Source organism: Grus americana, chromosome 7 (genome assembly GCF_028858705.1).
Source record: "Grus americana isolate bGruAme1 chromosome 7, bGruAme1.mat, whole genome shotgun sequence".
Taxonomy (NCBI): domain Eukaryota; kingdom Metazoa; phylum Chordata; class Aves; order Gruiformes; family Gruidae; genus Grus; species Grus americana.
In genome coordinates, this window is record NC_072858.1 from 31,487,117 (window position 1) to 31,504,383 (window position 17,267).

At 38.3% G+C, this 17,267-nt stretch overlaps 1 protein-coding gene across 4 annotated transcripts in view; it reads right to left on the minus strand.

The window, feature by feature from the left end:
* Window positions 1–3,325: 3,325 nt before the first annotated feature.
* The window catches only part of OPN4 (opsin 4), a 30,942-nt gene continuing 17,000 nt past the window's right edge, over window positions 3,326–17,267 (minus strand). For all 4 annotated transcript variants that reach the window (XM_054831687.1, XM_054831685.1, XM_054831686.1 and 1 more), the window contains exons 8-12: window positions 16,974–17,081; window positions 15,645–15,825; window positions 12,409–12,561; window positions 11,816–11,884; window positions 3,326–10,475 (exon numbers count right to left, since the gene is read on the minus strand). In XM_054831687.1, the coding sequence (XP_054687662.1) occupies window positions 10,284–10,475; window positions 11,816–11,884; window positions 12,409–12,561; window positions 15,645–15,825; window positions 16,974–17,081 (703 nt within the window). In that variant the 3' untranslated portion in view covers window positions 3,326–10,283. The remainder of the gene's footprint in view (window positions 10,476–11,815; window positions 11,885–12,408; window positions 12,562–15,644; window positions 15,826–16,973; window positions 17,082–17,267) is intronic.

Genomic DNA, 17,267 nt, shown 5'->3' on the forward strand with positions numbered 1-17,267 from the left:
AAAGAAATGTTCTTGATTACCTCCATTCAATCACAATAAGTAAAATAAACAATTTACTTTGTAGCTTTATTGGCTATTTCAATAATAAAAAGTTTGTTTAGGGTCAGCCAAGCTTTCCAATTGAGTTTCAGTGGCCTAGGGGAGGACAAGTGGGATACAAATTCAGGATCCTGTTATATGAGTAACCTGATTCAATTCCCGCATGTTTAGAGGACGGCATGAGTTAACAAGAACAGAACTCCCAGACAAGCCAACAGGAATGCCTTATTCCATTTATCTTATTTTGTTCCTCAGCCCTTTCCTTTACAAGTTGGATATTAGTTGTAGAGGGACGGGAATGAAAGTTCCGATGAAATGTGTGCTCTGTGATGAGCTTTTTTCTTTTGATGAGATCTTGCAAATTGAGATCAAGTAAAATAACAGTAAAATTATAACTGAAATAAAATAATTCTGCTGGAACGAATGTTTCTTAAGTAGAACTAAGTCACTAGCTCTTGGAGGGAGGAAGCAGAGAAAGACAGGTGCCTACAAGTTAGTCACATGTTGAAACAGAAACATTATCGTGTCCTCTTGACTTGTCAAATCAACCAATATTTTGAGTGTGATTTGCACTGAATATGTAATATCTGGGACTGTTGCATTAGTACTTAGGGTGGGACTTCCAAAGAGTTTCAGTTGCTGAAGTACAACTGAATATCCCTTGCACAAGCAGGATCCTTTTTCAAATCTGTCTCTAGTCCTGAGAGATCCAAAACTGGGGAAGAAATGCTAGTGTTGTGAAAATCTTAAGCAAGTAGGGAACTAATCACTAAGACACAAAGTACTTAGTGGGGGATGTTGCTGTATTGCCATGGGACTTTTTGTTTTGTTTTAACATTTTTAACTGGCAAATTCAGAACTGATTTGAGATTCCTGGGAAGTGGTTTAACTGTCATGATTTTCTGTTCAGAGAATCTTCCTTAAAAAGTGGATGAGAAATTCCATCTCTCTGAAACCCAGTTTCCACCAGGATCCACCTCATGTAGCTGAAGCATTATGCTTTAAGTCCTTACTGGTGTCACGCCATTTCTACCTTACGGCTGTTCTGGTAGGGCTTGTGGCTCTGGCCATCTTTTGGCAAAACAAATGCACTGATCTTATCTAAAACCAAAATCCTAGGTTTCCCAGAGATGGCTTCCAATGATGTTGGACAGTCAGCTGAGTTATTTTGAAAACTCTTGCAGTAATTTTATTTTTAAAAGCTGGAATTCAGGCGGCTCACACTTTTGCCATGTTCATGACCTGAACTAATAAGCAATTGCCTTTGTGCTGTGACCCAGTAAAAATGGAGCAGGTTCAGCTGTGATGAGGATTCATTCTATTTCAGGGGACAGTACAATGAAGGGAAGCTGCCAAATGCAGCCCTCTACCACGTGCTGTGGCCTCCTTAGCCCTGTCTCTGACGTCTCTATGGTCTGGCTCCTACACATGAGAAAAATCAGTGAGGATTGAGTCAGTGAAAGAAGCAAAGAGAAATCTGACCCAAGATGGTAGATCTAAGTTCCTTTGCTGATAATGGCCTACAACAGGGAAGAGAAGAGACATATTTCGTATAAAGTTATTGTGGTTTGCAACACTTCAGGATTCCCTATCTTATCTACAGTCACTTTATTTTGATGCAGTGCTAATGGGTATCCTGAAATGCATTTCTTTTTTGCTTCCTTTGCCTTTGGCCATCTTCTACTGTAACCATTTGGGGTAAAGCAAGAATTAAAATGCATGTGATTTATTGAAATGGAGTTTCACATGATGTTTCATGGAGTTTTCATGGTTTTAATTTCTTCAACTGAAATAAATGGTCTCTGCAGTGCCCAAAGAGAACAACTTTTACTGCATGAAACTTATTTCTCATCTAACTGAACATGATGATCCAGGTGTGCTTTTTTCTAACACCAACACAAGACTGGTGTGTTTTTTTCTTTTTTAGAGGAATGATTTTCAGAAGGAATGTATGCAGTGAATATGACCAACTACTGAGCTGCCTGATGCTACTACCTCAACTCTGTCCTTCATCGGACTAAGTTCTCTTCTTACTTCACTGAGCAGCAGCAGCAAGTGAGTTTTAATTAGTGCATCTAGAAAACAGCAGTTTGAATAAGATGTATCGATACACATTAAGGGTTCTGCCATGTTCTTCTGTCACTCAGAGACTTCAGCTGAGGACAGCAGCCTCAAAAGGATTCATATTTTTAAATAACAGTTGGAGGATTATTATAAACCCAGATTCCATCTGTTTATATGCTAAGGTGGAAGCATATGTGGTTTCTTTAAAAGCCAGGAGGGGGCTGTGTTTAGTCTATGCTGGCTTTGGCACCTGAGGGCATTGGGAACTGCTTGGAAAGGGGTACTAGAAGTGTGAACTAGTGAGAACTAGAAGATGATGGTGACACTGCTGGGAGGCCAGACCCTGGAGGGCTTGAAGGCTGGACTGTTCCAGGATTTTCTCTGGGGTGAGCGACAAGGAATGCTTGACCACAGAATTTGCCTGGTAGAAGGGAGCTGAGACCTGAGTTTACAGGCGCTCGAGATAAGGGTTACAAAGAGAATTGAGGTGAGAAACATCTATTTCATGCCAGGTCCTTGGAAAGGGTAAGCAAAGGCCTGCACTCTGGCCCTGTCGATTAGCTAGCAAAGAGTTGATTGGTCACTCTGCTGGGACTAGGGAAAATGAGAAGAATCTCTAGGAGATGTGGACTGAGCTGAGTAGGCTCTCTGCTGTCTACACAACAGGATGAAGGTGAGCAGTGGCATTGGAAAAGAACTTCCAAATTCAGATCTGAAACTTTTGGTTAAAAAAGAGAATAACAATTTGTCTTGGTTTGTTTTTAAACCTGTCTTATTTTCTTCTTTTTTTTAAAGTGAATTTGCATAGCATGTCTAATATAGACAAATAAGGTGAGAGGTATTACCCAAAAACATTGAGGTGTATTCTGTTCTCTGGTTATGTGTTTACAACTATGACCAGTCTAGTGTGTATTAATACTACTAGCAGTCTGATGGAGAACTGATTTCCTTGAAGTCACAGCTCAGCACTGGGCAGTTACCTTAGAGAATCCAGCACTCTGTGATAATAGCCACATGCTCCAGGCACTAGAAATGCTTCTGTAAGTTTTTAAGAATATAGTCTTATTCTTTCCTTCATTCCTAACTTTTATGGCTGAGCCTCACTGTATTTTTAAAACTTGTTGGAGTTCAAATTTTGATGAATTGCCCTACTTTAAATCCTTTGACATTAATGGAGCAATTTTGTGCATGAAAGTAGAAGTTGGCCTTGAAAAGGGTAATTCATGTCTGGACAGGACAGAAACAACTATCTGATGTTCAGAGCAGCCTGCACTATGCAGTTTTCTCTGATTTTCATTCTAGGCAATATCCAGGGAAGGTTGTGAAAATCTTGTTGGTTTGATGTGTGAGGAGTGCTTCATCTTGTTACTGTTGCCCTTTTTTCCTGGATGACAGTGCTGGTCAATGACTGCCTTCTTCCATTGATGATTGTTGCCCTATTAATAGAGCAGAAAACCCTAAAAATGATTTTACTATCTGTTTGACTTTGCTGACTTCAAGGGACAAACCTTACCTATGAGACCTCAGCCCTCTTTCAAGGATCCCTCTCTTAAATCACCTCCTGTTAATTAGTAACTTCTCCCCGTAGATCTGTTTCAGCACCTTCTCCACAGATAGTTTTCCTTTTTGCTTATGTACCATAGAGCAAAATTTCACCCAGTGATTTTTAATATTCAGTTTCCTCAAGGGAATACATTATTACATATGGGGCTCCTTGATCTAAGAATGTACACAATTGCATGATACATATTTTTGTAACTTACATTTTACCATTAAAATGCTTGATTCTACTTCACTCATGTTACAAAGTAAAATATGCCTGTAAATGATGACTGAAGTCAGCTTGGTCGTCGTCTGTAAATTATTTCTGTTGAATAACTCCTATTGAGACAATAAATTACTATGCAACCCTTATCCACTTCAGTAACAATCTCTGACTTTCATATGTAATAGTATAGTTTAGACTTTTTGATAACTGTACAGTAAAGGAAGAAAATGTGAACAGTGGAAAAAAGAAATTATATTTCCAGTTGTGAATCCTGGAACAACCTGCAAAAGCTAGCTGAGAGTAGCTTCATGATGAAGAGCATATTATCTCTATTTTACAGGTAGAAATACTGAGATATGAAAAGATTAAGTAATTTTGCCAAGGTCACACAGAAAACATGAAAAAAACCCCAAAAATAGAATCTTGAACTTCTGGTTCCAACTTTTGTGCATTTTCTCAGGATTGTTCTTCCTCCTCTTTGTAAGGTTTGCTATACCAAAGTACTACTTTCTACATCAAATCACAGTAGGCCTAATAACAATACAGTTTGCAGCCCAGCTCGTCTATCAGTATTAACCTTGGCTTTAAAAAATGTGAAACTTAGGAGATTTATTAATGTACAGTTCCATGGAGTTAGCAGTAAATACTAGAATGGAAAAATATTTTTAAAAGTTGGTAACTTTTAGTACTGGCCTAACATACTCTTAACTCCTTCATTTCAGTGGTGTGTCCTGAGGGGTTGTGTAAATGTTTATGCACATGATTAATTTAGGCATCTGAAAAACCTTATAAAAATCAATCATACCAATCCAAAGGGTGCATCTGGGCATATGTAATACATTTTTAAAGTACTGGGGCTTTTGAAGGAAGTGCTGTTACATTAGAGGTACAGTCACTTTCTGTGTGACCCTTCAGGCATGGCACTGTGTGGAAGGGTATGGATTTTCCATTCTATTTTTCCAGTCAGTGGAAAATATGTAGCAATTGTAAGCATGCCTGTAATTGTCCCACGGCCTATTCAGGAAATGTCCTTTATGAAACCTTACATAGGAGAGCTTGTGCTATCCAATGACGTAGTCTCAGATTTTTGTGTCTGTTTCTGAACCATCTCCTTGTACACATGTGGAAGTCACAGTGAAATCTAAATGTTGAGGGAAATTAATAATGGCTTTCTTTTACATTGTGGGTGAAACATGGTTCCCAAAAGTTCCCCTTAGCAACTTTTTTACATATGTGTCATGTTAATTTTTTTAGTGGCTGAAGGTAATTATTCATTACAAGGTACAATGCTGAAGTTGGAAGATAATATTAAGAGCAGATTTTTGTAGGGAGAAAAACAGAAGTTCATATAATGCAACATGTACTGCAACTGCGCTATCATAAAATTTCCCATTACTAATGTAGGACATAACTATCTCCAGAATAAACTGTAATATTAGAAAATCACATACGACTCCATAAATGAAAACACCAAACAATAATGGACTAAGAGGCCCATGATGAGCTTACTTTCATGTTATGTCTGTGTTTGATTGTGTGCTAAGACAGTTTAACCTGAGCTGCAGCTCACTCTGCAGCATACCTAAGGCTTGGCTCAAGCCTGATAAAGTTAAAAAGGGTGTTTCTACAAATTCTATTTCTCTTTTGAGTTATAGTCAGCATCAGAAGACCTACTTAGGCTGTTTTTGCTGTGAATTTCTGTGCTTCTCAGTCATACATCTGATGGATTATGACTGAGTGTGTATTGTAGTAGCCCAAATGAAAATGGGTCTTAAAAAAGGTTCTCCCACATAAAGTCTCCTTGGGAAGGGTTGGTTGAAATTTTCCTGAAAATGATCAAAAAAGTTTTTGGTACTAAATCTGCATCAATACTGCTGTTTGTGTAAGTTTAAAAATTAAAAAAAAAAAAGCAAACCCAAACCCTAGAAGGATAGGGAAGAAAAGTTCCCTGTAAAGAGGATGAATCCCTTTCCATTCTTCCCAGCCACTGGTCCTACTATTTACCTGCAGTTTCAGGTGAATCTTAATCTTGAGAGCCAATTTCATTGCATAAAAGTGTTTTTAGGTAATATGCCAACCAACCACCATGAGGCCAGCTTTGTAGTCTAATATCACGAGATCTTGACATCTCTATACACAGTGAGGTGATATCAGTGTTTGGAAAATGTATTCGCATTTTCCTACGCTGACATGACTCTTACAGCATTTGCTTTGCTCTGCGAGCCAGGTACATAGAATTCCCGTGCTGTGTCTCCAGCAGAACCATGCTGCTGCCAGGACTGCTGTAACTAAAAGAAGTATTTTCCTACAAAAAAAAAATCTTCTTACTAATGTTTTTGCTTTATATTAGACTGTTAAAGCTAGATTTGCTCTAGAGAAACTTTTCTGGATTTATTAAGCTTACACTGATGATCTGCTCAGTCTACTGTCCTTAGAAGGGATGTAAATAGGACAGCTTACAAATCTTGACAACTGTGAACTTTGCGTGAGTTTGAAAATGAGCATTTAGGCTGTAAATTTGATGAAGGTCTAGTAATCTTGTTCTACATGAAACATTTAATGTATGGGATTGTGGCCCATGTCCAGGGTTGCTAGGAATGACAGTACTAATAATTTATTTCTTTGTTTTAAGACTGCTTTTACATAAACCTATTTATAACATGGGACTCCTCACATTCCGATGACATTAACAACTGCAAGGCTACAAGTACAAGTGTTTGAACTCAGCTACCTGTTGCTCAGCCACTGAAATACTGCTGTATGATACTAACATTGCTTTGCAGATAAGGGCCCTCTCAATATAGCCCTGTGGAAATAGCGGTTTCAGAAGCAGAGACAGATGCCCTGTCAGTTACTGAGATGGCAGTAGCTTTCACTGAAGGATCAGAGAAAGATGAGGGCCACGTTGCAGCACTTCTTGGATTGGCCTAAGTAAAAAATGGCACCAGTCACACTGAGGAAAATGGGAACACATGGAAGTTACCCATGTTATGCCCTAAAGAGCTGTAGAAATGCCCAAAAAGCATTGGAGGTGCCTTTGGTTTTTTCTGAATATCAAGCTTGCTGTTGGTTTTGTATATGACTTCAAGAAAAATACTCTTTACTACTCTGTCTTACCTGAGAATGTGTGAAAATTTACTTACTGTCACATGCTGTGATGACCCTTTTTAGTCCAGTGGTGGATGCAAAACAGTTTCCAAAAGTATGGAAAATAAGGCTGTGACCTGCAAAACACAGGGACTAAAATCCCTGGCACTATGTGAAAATTGGAAAGATTGGCAACTTGTGACTGCTGCCATATGCAGTACTTCAATCTTGACTTGCAACAGCCTTTTATTACACTGGTTCTTGGCACCTTCTTTGCAGGACCACCAATAGTGACCATTTGCTCAGCAGTTTTGCAGAATTGCTTGATTGATCAGACCAAGCATTTTCACTTGTGACCCAAGTCTGGATTTGAACTCAAGCCCATGGACGTGAAGAGCTTGTCTGTTAACTCACAACACCGCTTGCTATTGCCTTTGCCAGCAGACTGCACTGTGAACAGCTGCTGTTGCACAAAAGGCCAAAGGGAAGAGCCTCAGTTTTGCCCTAGTCCTTTCACACCTCCCAAGTCACTGGAACATACCCAAGTGAATGGTAAAATACAGGTGGTCTCTCCAGTGCAGAACAGGCTGTACAGTTGACTTCAACTGAAACATGAATCATCATCTCAGTCCTAAATTATTTTAATCCAATCAGTCATCTGTGTTAAAGGGTGTAAAGAGACAGCAAAGCGGAAAGAATGGCTGCCAAGTAGAGGATACAGGACACAAATAAAGCTGCTAAGATGAGATGAAATATGAACTAATAATGATTTATTCCAAATGCCACTGGGGTTACAGTGTGAATCACTTGGAGAGATATTCAGGTGAAATGAATTTTGTAGGCTTTCCCCTGAAAGATTTTTATAGTTTCAGCAGAGGTGAAGGGAAGGCAAAGCTGTTAGTTACACAGGGAGTACACACAAGAGTTTTGAAGTGCTCCCAAATTCTCCCTAATTAATGTATGCTTTTCAAGCCTCTTCTGAGTAGATGAGCATGAACAGCTGTAGTTCTTTTTATAGATACAACCTAATCTCTAGTACATATTGGGGTTGAAGGATATGGAGAACAACATGCTGCAGATTCATAAGGCTTTTCTAGCCATGGAAGTATTCTTTTTATATCGTCTGAAAGTGGAAGGGAATGCAGAAGAGAGCAGAATATAGTCTTCAAGAATACTACTTGGGAACAAAATCATGACAGGAGCAAAGGGTCTATAATGACACATGCCATGCACTTCTTATTTACACATGAAACAGCATGTGTGAGTTTTAACCTCTTTTCTTGGCAGGTTCATCCTTTTGTGACCTGTATGAAATGGGCAGCATTTGCTAGCATTTCTTCCCAGTTTTCAGTAGAATGAATGGCCTTCATGGCAAAGGATGGGAAGAATTACATGCTTCATGTTTTGAAATGATTTTAAAAGCCTAAGCAATGAGTCATAATAAAATTCCTTAGACTTGATGAATATCTTTGAACATACTTCCTGTTCGAAGATGATATGTTTTCTCCCTTCTTTCTCCTTATTGCTAGCTGTATATATTATCAGTTTAATACTGTCCTCTGCCTGGAGACAATATCCGCTTGTGGTAGGTGAAGGGAGGAACTGTAATAACTCCTTTCCATCTCTAATGCCTATGATTTTATTTACATAAAAACATCCTAGGTTTTGAGCAGTTTGTTTCTTTTGGCAGTTTATTACCAGCCTGAATGGCCACTGTTTCATGATCTAACACTTGGCTGCTGCAGAAGTCATTATCACCTCCATTTTTAGTTTTAATAACCTTCCATTTAATAAACCTCAGTTTGAACTAAGTTTCCAAAAGTTTGCTTCAAAACAACGCCTCAAATCTTCTGGAACCCACCGATTACTTCCTCCCCCCCCCCAAAGTAATATGCTGGTTACATTTTTATTGATTTTATGGCTTTTTCTGGTGTGACATAAGGAAGACCTGATTTACTTAGGACAAAATGACTTGCTGGGTTCCCTCTATTATTGCAACCAAAGGGAGAACTACTGGAGGGCCCATGGGGAAGAACTGTTTCAGGAGCTCTTTGTGCCCCGTGCTTTTGGGTTCAGAAGGTATATATCCCCACTATGGACTGACTATACCTCCTAATTCTTGTGATGTAGACTGCTAAAGATTGCAAATCAATTCTGTCCATTTATTGTCAAGTGCTAGAAGGAGCACCAGGGAGAAACAGAAAATCACTATTTCATAGAACTCTTTTCCTTTCTTTTCAGGGGAAAAAAGTACAATCTAATCGATTTAGTCACTGTGAAAAAAACCCCTGAACTATAAGGATGCTGGTGTTTAGAGAAGGGAAAAATTAAAAAGCTAAAATGGGGGTGGTGTGGATTCCACACATCTCTAGAACAACTATTTTTGGAGAACTAACCCATCTCCTCCCAGGGTTTACCTCAGAAAAGCACATCTAAAGGTAAACCACTGAGATATTAGAAGGCAGATGTATTGACTTACCCATAAGATGTTTAAGTATAAACATTGCTTTGAAATCTGCATTCTTCTCATGAAACCTGCTAAAAGAAAGTTGGAAGGAGTTTCGTAATACTTTCCTATAGCTCTGGGGAAGTTATCTAAGAGTGGGTTAAACTGGTCTCTTAAGTGACTGTTGGAAAAAGAAGCTAAGTATGGAAAGGAGCATAGCCTCATCCTCAGTGTGATTCCTTTCTCTTTGCCCAAAATCTCAGATATTAAAATAAAGATCTGAGACTTCAAATTATTGCTCAAGTGCATTGCCTTTTGATTGGATTGTAGAAGAAAATGAGGGAAAATGTGTCATTAATGAGAGAAGGGAGCACTGACTGTGTGATTAAGTTTTCGTTTGATTGAGGAACTTCACACTAATGAAGAAACCATCTTCAGGAAGTAATGTAGGTTTTCCCCCAAATCTCACAGCTTTAGCTCAGTAATAGCTTTGAAGTTAAACTACACTAAGTGAACAAAGGCCAGTTTTGAATCTCATACTACCCTTTCCTCTCAAGTTAATCCTAGGAGGCTTGTAGGTAAGATCCATGTAGTGGCGGAATATACCTGAGCAGAGTAAAATCCAAGCGGAAGAAATTGTTTCATGAGCTGCATAAAGAAGAGATAATAAAATTACAGTGTGACTCAGATCAAGAAGTGAACCACTGAGGGAGTTCTGATGCTGAAAAGCTTACTCCTCTCGCTTTTATCCTTGCTTGTCTTGTGTTGTGTCTTTGTAGGAACATTTCAGAACAATATAGGAAGATATTCTGGATTCAGCTGGTCCACACTTGTTCCAGAGGTATTGGCTAAGATGACATTCTTGCTTGCACCACTCACTTAGCTGTTTGACTTCTCGTTCTGCTTGTGGCTGTTGATCTTAGGGTGCAGGAAACCGGGATTGTATCCAGAAGGCAGGTCTGCTCCTTGGACATTGCTGTATGTTATTGTAATGCTGGGTATCTGGGCTGCAGATGGTCCGTGGTGAGACTCTCCTTTTCTTTGTCCAATACCATTCAGACTCTCACCTCCCTAAAAGATGCAAGAATTTAAAAGAAATGCAAAACACAAACATCTACAAGATCAGGTTGCATCATCTATGAAAAAGTGGCATATATTTAGATAAGCCAACCCCTATGACTAACTCAAAACCAAACTTAAAGGATGGAGGAAAAAGTAGATCTGAACATTTTTTGAATGTTTCATGAATAACTTAGAAAAAAAAACCTGTTAAACAAGTTAATGTACTAAAGCACAGACTTTGCATTTGCTACTTAAGAGCTGGTCTGCTTTGATGAAAGACCAGGCTAATGACAGCACATTTGACTATGAACAAAAGTGCTGTGAATATGCTCAGTCTATAAATTCAATGAGGTAAGGAATCCCTCCATAAAAAGGGACTGTTTAGGTTCACTGGGGCAAGAGGTATTGTAAAATGTAGTGAGAACAGTATGGATAGTTTGAAGGGGGAAGCAAACTACAGAATGAAGTGAAAACAGAAATTGAGGGAAAGATCAATTACCATTTTTTGACAAGAACAATGTTAGCTGTCACGTGCACAGGACGAAAAAATGAGAGTGTTAAAATGAGGCTAGCAATAGCTCGTAAGGATCACTACTGACAATAAAGAGATAAATTAAGATGTTTATGTTACGTTGGGGTTAATACTACAAAGATAAAACTGGCTTGTTTTCACCTGTCAACTCTTTTTTCTCATTTCCCTGTCTGCCAAGAATTAAGGCGAGTTGACTCATTTGTGGCAGATGTCAAAAATTTTTATCAGTGTACTGTAGCTTTGTTACATGGAAGAAGAAACAGACACTAGTACAACCTCTTACTGAAGAGGTGATATAGCATGTTTTGAAAACGTATCTTGATTTCCTCCAAGTTGCATTTTTTAGATGTTTGGTATGACCCAAAACAGTCAACATTAAATAGTTTATAATGTCACTTTGTACAGCAGTACTTGCCACAAGACTATGGCTGTCTCAGAGGTACAGCCATCGGAATGGCTATCTCAGCTTACTGTACTGTGTATATTATTCATATAAAGATGGCATAAAATTAATGCTTCCATGCTCCACTAAGGAAATCACAGACCTCATCAGGGGACCTTGCTGAATTCAAGAAAATATTCAAGTTCCTTGAAGAAGCTGGACTTAAGGAGAATCCTGTAGTACATGTGATGTTCTGCTTAGTTTCAGCAGTTATCTACCCTGTGTGGTCATGTTTTTTCTGTATTCTGCTGGGAGTATCATGTGATTTTTTGCATCTCAAAAAATAACTTAATTTGTGCTCAGAGACTGGGATTGTCATTAGTGTTTGTTCCCTCAGTTAGTTAGACCCATGCCAAATATTAAAATAATTCTTACAGTAGGTGTAGCAGTGTACTCTGTGACATTCAGTTCCACCATGGATAGGTCATCAGCATCTACAACTGTCTGAAAAATGAACACAGCTAAGAAAGACATAAATGACATATAGGTACGTCACAATATTTTACATATGTGAAATGCAAAGTATAGGAAAAAGAAAAAAGGGGACAGCAGAGGACTGACAGAAAAGTAATGATATGCTAAAGATAGCCTTGGTTTTTACCTCTCACCGTATGTGTTCATTTGGTAGCAAATGGCGAGCAACAGACAGATTGACCAAGTAATTTGGACAGTGAAATACAAGTATTACTGAATACACACTTAAAACCAAACACAAGACAACATACCATTCAGATGCTAAGTTCACTAAAAGAGCTTGTCAGAAATACAACAAAGATGGCTGAATAATGAACCAGGGTGGAAATAAAAAGCTGATGACCTTTTACAGCCTCTAAGTCATTACTCATTGTGTTAACTCATAGGTTATCCCCATCTTCTTGGCAGGAACCTTCATGATTAATTATGATAAAATTTGCATATTTGTTAACCTACCAGTTGTAAGAGAATTTAGATATTACACAGACTATTACCTGCTCACAAATCCCAGAATCATGGCGCTTCAGTTTAGGTTTGGCTCTTACATCACTGGTTTGAGTTGTGTCTTTACCCGTTTCATAGGAAATCTGTCTGCTAGCAAGTCTGGAGAACATACTGGGGGTATCAGTTTCTGTATCAGTACAGCCCTAAAATGAATACAGCAAAAACAATCACACTAGATTCCTTAGACTTCTCTCCAGTTTGCCCCATGAGAATCAGTTTTACCTAGACAGAAATTGTAAAAGAGACAGACATTGTATAAAAGATATTTCACAAAAAGTTAGGCCATGTATGACTTCATAAAATCTTTGCTTATAAGAGGTACAAACAAAACTATCAAATCTGTTGAATCTAAAATTTGTCCTACTTTTTTTTTTTTCTGTCCACAGGATGCAGTGCAAAGTTTCAAACAATATAGTGTTTCGTTATAGTCTATTGTTGAAACTTCTCTGATGCGCCTCGTAGCTCTGAGGAGACAGCATTTCCATAGTAGTACCCAATTAGGTAGCACAGGTGTTTGGAGGAATTAGGGCCAAAGTTTCCAAAGTGGCTTGGGTGGAAGCAAAAATAAATAGAAGGAAATGTCTGGGGACTGCAGAATTACTGCTTTAGAAACATTTTATTCCATGAAGGAGCCCTGATTTTATAAACTTTTTTCCAATTCATGGGAAAACAAAAAAATAAAAAGACAAAAAACCCCAACCCATCAGAATTTCCTGGAAGTCATAAATTCTGTTCTTTTTCCTCTCTCTGTCAGCCTTTTCACTACAATGAGGAAGAATCACAGAATACCATAGATCATAATAAAAGAATGAAACAGCTAATGGGGTTGTGATGAGCAGCTCATGGCAAAACAGCTTTAAAATGGGGGAACATAACAGTGTGATGTACTTTCTTAAATTTATTCGTGCGGCAAGGGATTTTCTTAAGCAATCTATGTTCTTTGGATGTAGCTTCCATCAGATGAGAGTACACAATTGCTTGAAAATACTCAAAGCAATTATTGATACTTTCAATATTTGATACTTTCAATTACTGATACTTCGATAAACTTTCCCCAGGGTAGAAAACAAAAATAAGAGGTGTAGAAAAACATGAACTGGAGAAATTGGTCTGATAAATCTGTTATTATTAAGAGAGAATCCCGATTAGTGATACCATACGAGACTTTTAATTTATAACAGATTGATTGCTCTAAGGAGGATCGGGATCATTTTTTCTGTGTAACTGTGGGGAAGGATAAGGGGAACACAGAAGAAGGGGAAACAAAAATTAATTTAATTTGGAACAGTGACAATCGAGACTGTATTTTCATAAGCAGCTTTCTAACTATTGGGGAAGAAATGATGAAGATGAGTCTACAGGGTGAAGTGTCTCCAGACTGAAATGTCTCCATGGAAGTTTTTTTAGAAGAGCTTAATAAAATATCCAGGAGGACAATCTAAACATATGTTTTCCTGCTGAAGCACAAGAGGTTGGGGTAGACTATTTCCTGGATCCTTTTCTGTGCTGTTAAACTGTCTTTATCGCAACCTACAAGTTTTACCTTTTTCTTTTCAATTTACTCCCCCATCCCACTGGGGGAGGGGAGCGAACGGCTGTGTGGTTGTTTTAGCTGCCTGCTGGATTAAGCCACAACAAGCACTTACAGTCCCATTTGATTGAATTTTAAAATGGAAGCAACTTTATTTTCTGAGTATCTGTTCTGGGGCTTGGCTCATTTTTGTTGCAAAGAACTGACTGGAAATTTTCTTTAGTGTTTTCCAAGGTGCAGAATATATTTGCATCCACAGGAGTACAAAAAAATTGCATAAACATAATTTATCGGCTTACAGTTTGATGACTGGCCTTGACATAAAATACATGGCAGCATATGTACTGCTTTTTTGCATTGTGAGGGTATGTCTAGAAATCTTAGAGCGTAATTGAGCCACATATGGTGCAAAAAAACCTCAAATAAATTATTAGCAAGCATCAAAGCAATTTTGTTTGTTTGTTTTAAACTTGAGCCCTTCTTTCTGCTCTGTACTTCAGCTAAACTGATATTACTTACTAATAAATCAGAGTATTCTATGGGCAAATCAAATAGTTAAGGGAACATATATTCTTGTCAGAAAATCTTGACTCTATCACTGTTCTGAACAAGATCCAGAACTTACTGAAGGCTCATAGAAAATTCCGGACTGAAGCATGCCAACTGCTTGGAATTCTTTAGGTAATTTTCGCTCTCCCTTCCACTGTTTCACCTCGAGTATTAAGAGTTGCTTTCTTAAGCAAAAAGAATTGTTGAATTGTTTGTATGGTTACCCTTCCCCAGCACTGATAGGAGTACAAGAACACACAGTGTTACTGAAGGAATCTGTTGTTTTTTTAAGAATCAGGATTCACAATCTAAGAGATGCAATATAAAAATGTTCGGTTTTTATTAGCCAGTTCTAAAACTTTCCACCTGAATGATGGCTTTCCACCTGAATGGTGGAAGAAGAATTTAATTTTGATTAGACTGAGAAGTCAAAAGAATATAGAGTACAAAGAAATTGAAAGACCACTCTTAAAAACAACTGTCAGAATTCGGTGCTTGGCTGGATTAGATACAATTATTAACTTGACTATGAAAAAGAATCACCAAGAAAGTTAATGGCTTTTCATATATTTGGAAATTTAATTTAAAACAATTACAATGAACTAACTAAAGTGCTTAGCTAGTTAGTTATGTAACTTTGGGTTGCAAGAGAGAGCCCAAGATGCCAAATATTTGCCCTGTTTCCAGCTGCTGTGTGAAACATTTGATTTCACTTTGACTGGCAGAAGCAAGCTGTTGAGGTCTTCTGTGGGAATGATTCTGTAATGGATTTACTGATTTGTCTAAATCTGATGATTAATATGTTTCGAAATACAGCCCACTTCACTTTCAGAAAGCATTATCTGTTTCATTACAACTTTGACTCTGACTCTAATCTTCCCTTACTTTCTGAAATACCTGTTGTTCCATCTTTCCACTCTTCTTTCAGTGTCACAAACCATCAAGAATACAGAGAAAGATCTACATTCTGCTTTTACACTTCAGCCTTCTGTCTTTTATTTCACTTTGTCCCTCTGCTTTGTTTGGAGCTTTTTTAATGAGCACCATAATGCATTTAATCTAAAGAATTTACCACTCTGAAGGACTCTATATGAAAATGAATTACTTTGCAATTAAAAATGGACGTATGGGAAGTGTCTCCCTTACCGATTCACTGTCAGAGAGAGAAGACAGTCGCCTTTTTCCTTTCTGTGGCCCACTTAGCTCAGAAGACTGGCTGGTTACCGTTGCTCGTCTGGAGGAGGGGTAACTGCTGAAAGACCGTGAGTCTTTAGGAGAAACCCTCAGCAGGGATCCAAGGCAAGGAACATATGTTGCAATGGCTGTTCTAATGGATGAGAGGTAGAACCAGTCAGATTTTTTCTGTTAGCATAAAAATTCAGTCAACATAAACAATGCGTTTATTCAGAGAGATGAACTAATGCTGCATGGACTGGAAAATTACTGGGTACAAAAAGAGTTTTCCAGACATCCAATATCTCATATACAGTCACCCTGCAAGATCACTTATTCACAGTGTTCTGCAGAACTCAAATTTATTGCTTGGCAGGGATAAAGGCATTAAAGTATAACTCTTTGAACTGAAGGGAGCTATTAAAATGATGTTTTATCTGCTTTCAGCTTAATCAGGGCAAAAATAAAATTCTGTCCCTTTAAACTGAACCTCGCAGAAGTACCACATAATGAATTGTTTTAATCTTCCCCTAAGCAGCTATTCTAGCGTCCTCTTACAGATCTGTTTTCTAGCTATCTCTAGAGTTGTACAAAATGTGCAGTTGTATTACAGTATTTCTTTCCTCACATGCAGTGTAAGGGAACTCTTTTGCCTAGCTTTCCTCTTCCTCCCAGCCTTCCCCACTTAGATGTTCATGCCCACCTCTTCTCTATCCAGTTCCCCAGTAGGTCTTTGTAAAGGGTGAAACAGGAACATATATATGGCTTTGCTGCCATCCATCAGATCCCACAGCGTGTATCTGAACTTGATATGTTAATGACCCTAGACGTTACAACTCCGAAGAAATAACTATATGAAATATGAAAGCTTGAAAGGTGGGGAGGATGCACAAAACAGGGAAGAGGTAGATCAATGTACTGAATTGCATCTCTCACTGGCCTGGTTAATTTAACAAACCATTTGCAACACTGAAAGATGCCTGCATCTCTCATTAAGCTAGTTACAAAAATTACGGTGTTTTCCTTTGAGGTGGGAAGGTCTCTATCTTTTATCATGTAATCTGTAAGTACAGATCAGTATCCATAAACATCTCTAACTCCCATCTGTGTAGTAATTTGTTCCAAGTACAAATTCCACTGATATTTATATGGCATTGGGAAGTTTTCTTGGGGAGGGCGAGGCTGTCTTGCAGAGGTAAAATGAGCAGGTGAAGCAGAGTTCAGGTACTAGTCCTAAAAGTGACAAAGTTACTGTCTGATTTCCTTTGCTATATTAAACATAGCTTATAAGAGTGAACTTACCTGTATTTGGGGTGTGTGATAGCATAAATGATGGGGTTATGGATGACAGAAGCTTTGGCAATCACAGCTGGTATGGAGTTCATGAAGGGTGTTAGGACGTGGGAATACCTGAAGTAATGCAAAAGCATTATATATTTAGTATTGAGTTCTACGTAGGCTATGCAGTTATACACTGACAAGACAACTCTTTATTAGTGCTCCAGAGAGAGTAAAAGGGGGAGTTCTGTACCCAAACAGTGAGAGATCAAATTTTATATCCTTTGCTTGTAAAGATCAACACCAGCCTAACTGCAT